General features: G+C 48.6%; 1 protein-coding gene across 1 annotated transcript in view; it reads right to left on the bottom strand.

Moving 5' to 3' along the window:
- Positions 1-247: 247 nt before the first annotated feature.
- The window catches only part of LOC306937829 (uncharacterized protein), a 7504-nt gene continuing 742 nt past the window's right edge, over positions 248-7009 (bottom strand). The window contains exons 2-9 of the mRNA XM_079521816.1: positions 6759-6893; positions 6195-6299; positions 5893-5994; positions 5377-5706; positions 3296-3384; positions 2464-2614; positions 1906-2012; positions 248-1175 (exon numbers count right to left, since the gene is read on the bottom strand). Coding sequence (XP_079377942.1) covers positions 287-1175; positions 1906-2012; positions 2464-2614; positions 3296-3384; positions 5377-5706; positions 5893-5994; positions 6195-6299; positions 6759-6893 — 1908 coding nt within the window. The 3' untranslated portion in view covers positions 248-286. The remainder of the gene's footprint in view (positions 1176-1905; positions 2013-2463; positions 2615-3295; positions 3385-5376; positions 5707-5892; positions 5995-6194; positions 6300-6758; positions 6894-7009) is intronic.

Genomic DNA, 7009 nt, shown 5'->3' with positions numbered 1-7009 from the left:
AGGCTTAGAGTAAACGCTCTGATGAATAAAATCTTAGAGCCTTTAAAGATTACATTGAGACAAATGCTCTCAAGTCATTACATTTTATCATCACAGCCTGAGGGTAAAGTATACTTAAAAACTGTACGTTTAAAAAAAAAAAAAATCAGATTGAAAAAAACGTACGTTTGAAAAAGCTTTAAAAAATGTCAGCTTAAAAACCGTCATGAGTCTAAACTTTGTACACTTACCGGTAAAACCCGTAACAACAAAATTAAATAATCTGCCTTGGAAAAAAAAATGCTAATCATGCCATCTCTGATTGGTCGTCTTCCGGTGACGTTAGCAAAATGGACGGGTCCTCCTCTTCCATCTCCTCCTCCTCCTCGCCCTCCGCCCCTCCCGCGGTCGCCATGGGTAAGCCGATGTCCGTCTCTGCTGACGGCGGCGGGGTGGTCGGCGACGACGACATGGTCTTGTCGTAGGTCTGCCGGCGCTGTCGCCGCAGCGTCCGGCTCTGCAGGTCCCTCACCTCCTGGAGAACCTCCTGCGCCTCCCGCCACGACATCACCGCCTCCTCCAGGAGGTGCTCCGCCTCTGCCCGCCTCCTCTCCACCTCGGACTCCTCCTCCTCGGAAAGCTGGCAGGGCCGGGAGGAGGAGGAGGAGGAGGAGGGAGGCAGAGGCGTGGAACGCGGGGACGACGAGTCGAAGCTCCTCTGCCTGAGGAGATCCTTCAGGGAGGTCTTGGAGATGGGAGACGCGGGGCTCCCGGGATGGGGCAAGTCGAACGACTTGGAGAGACTGGGAAAGTTTTTACGACTCTGCGACGCCGGAAAGCTCCTCTGCAGGAGGGGAGGAGACTCCGAGTCGCTGCTCCCACAGGGAGAAGACGCCGCTTTCTGACACGACTCGGAGGACTTGGACACTTTAGGCGAGTCGCCGTCTAGCCGGTCGGGAGGAAGACAGGAGTCCATCGGTCGCTCCGGATCGCCGGGCGGGCCGGCGCTCTTGGCGCAGGTCGAAGCTGTGACTTTCAGGACTCGAGGAGACTCCGTTGACTTCTGCGACTCGTTGCCTTTGGAGCGGTTCTTCTTGGCCCTGGAGCGAGGGGATTCTCGTCCTCGTTGTCGAGGGGAGTCTTTTCCTCGTGGACGCGGAGAATCGCTGCTCCTACTTCTAGGAGAGCCAGGTGACCTGAGGACAGACAATCAGCTGTAATAAAGCTGCCAATAGGCAGGACATTTTCAAGAATATTAAGTTCAACATCACGTTACAATTGTCATAATAAAGAAGATATCAGTATTGTCTTCCGTGTGTATGTCAGGAATGTGTAAACGTAACTGACCAAAAAAAGTGCAAGTCTGATTAACGGTATTCAGATCAGTCGGAGCGGATTATAATCGCTATTGATGTATTCTAACCGAGAATGATTGTGTCTACTTTCAATGCGTTAAGACCCACTGTTAGATGGATTGCTGAGGTGGAGAACAACACCTACACGATCATCTCACTGGTACTTAGGCCTCACTCACACCTAAGACACACTTGTGTCCTGTGTCTTCTGTGTGTTATGGCCGCCTCAATGCATTTCCAATGGGAGTCACATGGTTTCATGACACAACCTTGTTGCATGGCTGTCTTCTGCCCTCCCCCCCATGCAACAAGGTGTGACTCCCATTGGAAATGCATTGATACGGCCATGACACACAGAACACACAGGACACAAGTCTGTCTTAGGTGTGAGTGAGGCCTTACCACACAACGTAGTAGTGACCCAAGGCCCGCTACTCATTGTCTCGTCTGTGCCAAACACAGAACCTTGCGTTTCGAAGGCGAGTGCTCTACTGACTGTGATACCCGGACACTAAATGGCATGTACACTACACAGATACATTGAGATGAGAAGCAGTGTGTGTGTTTCTACCTGGAGTGAGAAGAGTCGGACGCACGCAGGTGATGGAGACGCGGGGAGTCCACTCCTCTTGGATAGGGATGCTCCCCTCCTCTTCCTCTCTCAGCCTTCTGGAGCTCCTGTGTTTGATGTGAGAAAACATGAGCCCTGCTGTTGCATCGGCCCTCATACCCGCTGTACTGCTGTTGCACCCACAAGAGGAGTTGTCTGGTAAATATTGTGTTCAAAATAATACACTCTGGTGGTCACCAATCAAAGAATGAATAAACCATCCATCCATCAAATTGATGATGGGTGAAAACCGTTAACTTAGGGAATGGAAAAAATAACCTGTGTTCCAGTGGGTCCAATATAGTTATTTTTTGTCACAAGCTTCACTTTGACTTTAAAAAATATATTTCAAAAGTAGCAAAAATATCTGATAGTAGATTGATTATTTTCACAATTGCACGACCCTTTATGACAAAGTACGGCATTCATTTTAGGAAAAAAGAAAAGAAAGAAAAGCTGAAATACAGAGATCATACAAGGTTTCTGTACTCGCGTATCTATCCATACACTGTTCATTACCTGTAGTCTCATCTCCTCCAGCAGTTCTTGAGCTCTCTGCATCTTCTGAGCGATGAGGTTGTGTAGCTGACCAGCAGGCTGACCATCAGACTGCTGACCTCCAGCCTGCTCCTCAGTGGGGCCGCGCCGCTGGGCTGAACGCAGCACTGGTCTGGAGGAAACATTGCGGTGCGTGTTTAGATAGTTATAGATAATAGATAGATAACAAGAATTATCATCTTTTGTTGATTCCTATCAATCCAGAATGAATACTATAAATCTAAAAACTCTGTCCACAGAGCCAGTTGGCACTAACCTGACTCCGCCAGATGGGGCAGCAGAGAGTACACTGGGTTCCCCCCTCCTGCTCCCATCTGGGAACTCTCAGGCAGACTTGATGCCCGGCCACAAAACGGCCTGGCCAATCAGCAGCAGCTAGAGGCTGGATAGCTGCTGTTGATTGGCCAGGCCGTTTTATTGTGATAAAAAAGACCCTGCTTGGCAACGCTATATGTGACCAAGGCGCACATAAAAATGTGCGTTTGGAAAAATATTCTTAAGTCTTCATCTACAGCGATGGGTAAGGTCAGAGATGGGGACAGACCAGGAGTTAGGAACAGGTACAATATAAAACCAGTAATCGAGTGGAGCATACCAGAGACAATAGTGATGCACGAGTCGGCTCACAAGGCGTGAGTTGGGCAGGTTCTTGTAAGCTTATCATGGGGTTTGGGCAGGCAGGACACCCCTGCCCGGTGCCCGCAAACAACGAATAGTTTGGCTAGTGTTTATTGATCTTTGATTAAAAGACCTGTGCATCACAAGTAGCAGTGCTTTGTTTTATATTTCTTACCTGCAGGAAAGAACTCCATCCATGGAGGAACACCGACTTCTACCCTGAACACTGGCTCTCTTCCCTGGCTGAGGAGTCCTGGGCTGACCCTGAGGACAACAACACACCATAGTATAGTAATACACGTCACTGTTTCTCAACCACAGGTCCATGGCAAAATGACAGGTGGTCCGTGGTAAAAATGTTTTAAAATGTAAAAAAAACAAACAATTATAATATACGTAGATATATTGTTAAATGTATGAAAAAGCTTAAAATTAAATATAGACTGTTACACGCTTAACATTGTGCGACGGTGTCGTGCACCGAACATTGCTGACCTACAAGCTCACAACGTGTCGCACTATGAGCGTGTGTGGTCCTTGTGTGGTAGATTATAGCCCAAAAAAGGTTGAGAACCACTGGTATAGACAGTTCATCCAACCTCAAACAGGGTAGCACAGCACACACTAGGATAATTGGGGAGATTTGGGGTTGGGAATGCCCCAAATCTCCCTGACCCCAAAATCTCCCCGATGGCTCCCGGTTTGACCCTCATCGGGAGCGATTATCCGGCAAGATTATGCTGTCAAAGATCCAATCTTAAGCGTCCTGATTTGCTCACAGATATTCAGGGCCGCTTCGATGATTTTCCAAACGTGTTTGATGAAATGCATTTTGTCTGAACACGTCACCACTGTCCGAGTGGGACACTGGGAGCGACGCGTGGTCAGAGAGAAACCACTACAAGGAGACAGATGTTCAGTGGATGAGAAGAGTTTTGACATGCCGACTGGTCGAAGTTCGTTGGAGATCCAATCTTAATCGGGAGACTCAAGATTGAATCTTTGAACTGTGGCGTGTTGGACAGCTGAGGCTTGTGGCAAGTGGCATTTGGTAAGAACACGACTTGTCTTATCTATACAACGTGTCTTCCAAGACATAATCACAACCATGGATTTTGCCACCGTTTAATCGCCTGCATCGTTTACAATCTGCTACCCACGTGTGATCACATGTGATGAGATTACACGTGAGGTCCTGTATTGCTCAGCCAGGCACGATAATCATTATACAATCCTGTAGTGTCCCGTTGTTTTCAAAATCTTGCAGTGTGAGCATTTTACAATTATAGAGACAAGAATTTAAAGATTGTCTCTAAGGAAACAGTTCAGGTATAGTGACTGAAAATGTGGGGACAAGGCAAGGACACCGGCCAGGCTGACCATAAAGGAGAGGCAGAGGACTTGGTTTGGCCACTGTGTGGCAGTTTACTTGTGGTGTTCTGAGCATGAATCAGGGAATGAGTGCAGCTAGTTCTACTTATATAGCCTCCCACACCTGTGCATGGCCAATGCACAAGCTGCCACTCACTCAGGCTTGATTGGGTGTCAGTGACTCTCCATGAGCCTTTTGACAGCCACCCCGGAATTTGGATAAATTCCACTTCATCCAAAGGCTCAATCGTTGCACGGTTTGGGTGTCAGAGTGACTCTCCATGAGCCTTTTGACAAGAATCTTATAAGTTTATCCTAGAGTGTGATGCAATCATGCAACTAGATTTCCATATGGTCAAAGATGTTAAAACTCTTGCAGTGTGGGCTGGGCTTTAGGCATTATAGTGTTTCCTCTACCACATCTGAGAGGTGAACATCTAATGACTATTTCTATACGAGAAGAACTAAGTGAATCTTATTTTGTGTCATGTGTTACGACTTGGTTTCAGATAATGTTCTCAGAACCTAATTTGGGCCCTGCTCAAAGAGCTGGTAGTAGCACTGACCCTGAGTTCTGGCAACTTTAATTAAAACAATCTAAAATAGAGGAGTCACTTTGTGACGGTTTGTGAGCGTTTGTAGATTGTCTATTTTCACTATTGTATTCCTCTTTTTAAAATAATGTACTGTGCCCCTTAAATAATGAAATGTAACCCTTCAGGGGTGGTTCTGGTTGTGTAAAACAGAACCCCAGGGTTGTGTAACAAACGTCACGTGTTCCGGAAGGTTTGAGGTTATTATGGATACTATGGATAGTTCTCACGGTTGAAAACAGACCCTCTCTGTAATGACAATAACAACAACACTGATAACAAATGCTACTACCTGTCCCTGGTGCATGTGCTGGGTCCTGTGCAGATGAGGGGACCCCGGCGGGTGTTTGGGACCCCAGGACCTCTCGCTGCCCCGGGGCAGACTGCTCGTCTTCACCCTGACCTCTCTGCCGGACGTCACGCGGAGCTTCGACACGTCGGTGCCCGCCCGCCGGCGCCCTATGACCCCCACGTCGCCGTAGTAACCCCCCCAGACTCCGCCTCCGCGGCCCACCTCCTCCAGGTCCACCCGGAAGCGGTTCTCCCACGGCGACTCCCGCCCCGTCCCGTCCTCTTCCTCTGCGACGAGGTCGAGGGTCAACATGCTGCAGGAACTGGATGCCTGCAGAGAGAGAGAGAGAGAGAGGGATATCGGGCCTTATTCATTCACAAATCTTTTTCTTCTCTATATTGTATAGTTTTGTGACTAAGTAAAGACCCACGTGGGAATAACTAAAGGGTGTGTGAAGGTGTGTATCAGGTGATGAGTCCCATCTTTAAATGCGTGCGTGCGTGCGTGCGTGCGTACCACAGCCAGTAGGTGTCCTCTGGTAGGAAGTCTTCTGCTTTGGGGGATCCGAACTCTGTCTCTGGTTGGATGAACCAACACACTGTTTTCTTCTAATGTCACCTACAGACAGACAGACAGACAGACAGACAGACAGACAGACAGACAGACAGACATACAGACAGCATGAGGGTTGGGGTTAGGCCGGGGATGAATAATTGTAAGTTATTGCAATGTCCACAAATTTTGGCAAAACTGTGCGTGCGTGCATGTGTGCGCTTGTGTTTGTGTGTGTGTGTGTGTGTGTGTGTGCGTGCTCCTACCTCGTCCAGAACATGGTTCTTGGCTCTAACAATGGCTGAATTGAGTGCGTTTACCCATAATTCCTTCTCCTCTGGACTCACAGCCAGGAAGACCAGGTTAGGAACCTGAGAAACAGAAATAAATCATCATCATCATCATCATCCTACATAATCTACCTTTCTAAAAATAGATGGATGGATGGATGGATGGATGATGGATGGATGGGTGGATGGGTAGGTGGATGGATGGATGGGTGGATGGATGGGTGGATGGATGGGTGGATGGATGGGTAGGTGGGTGGATGAGTGGATGGATGGATGGGTGGGTGGATGGATGGGTGGGTGGATGGATTGATGGATGGATGGATGTGTGGGTGGATGGATGGATGGATGGATGGATGGATGGATGGATGGATGGGTGGATGGATGGATGGATGGGTGGATGGGTGGATGGATGGGTGGATGGGTGGATGGATGGGTGGATGGGTGGATGGATGGATGGGTGGATGGATGGGTGGGTGGGTGGGTGGGTGGATGGATGGATGGATGGATGGGTAGGCAGGTATAGAATCCATGTTAACTCACAACACTTCCTGGTTCTTTCAGCAGTGTGAACCGGCTGTGGTTCTTCTTGCTTCGTCTGTTGGTCTTCCTGAGTTCCTCTGAACGCTCATATTCACACAGACTGAACACCTCCTGAAACCTGCGGTCATCTTTAACCTGAAAACACGCACGCACGCACGCACGCACGCAGGCACGCACGCACCCACGCACGCACAGGGTTGGGAGCAACAGGTTTTAAGTTAGTATTGGTGGTAATAGTATTGCTCACTGAC

Source organism: Electrona antarctica, assembly GCF_951216825.1.
Source record: "Electrona antarctica genome assembly, chromosome: 15".
Taxonomy (NCBI): Eukaryota; Metazoa; Chordata; class Actinopteri; order Myctophiformes; family Myctophidae; genus Electrona; species Electrona antarctica.
The sequence above is the reverse complement of the archived record's forward strand: the minus strand, read 5'-3'. Positions and strand labels throughout refer to the sequence as shown.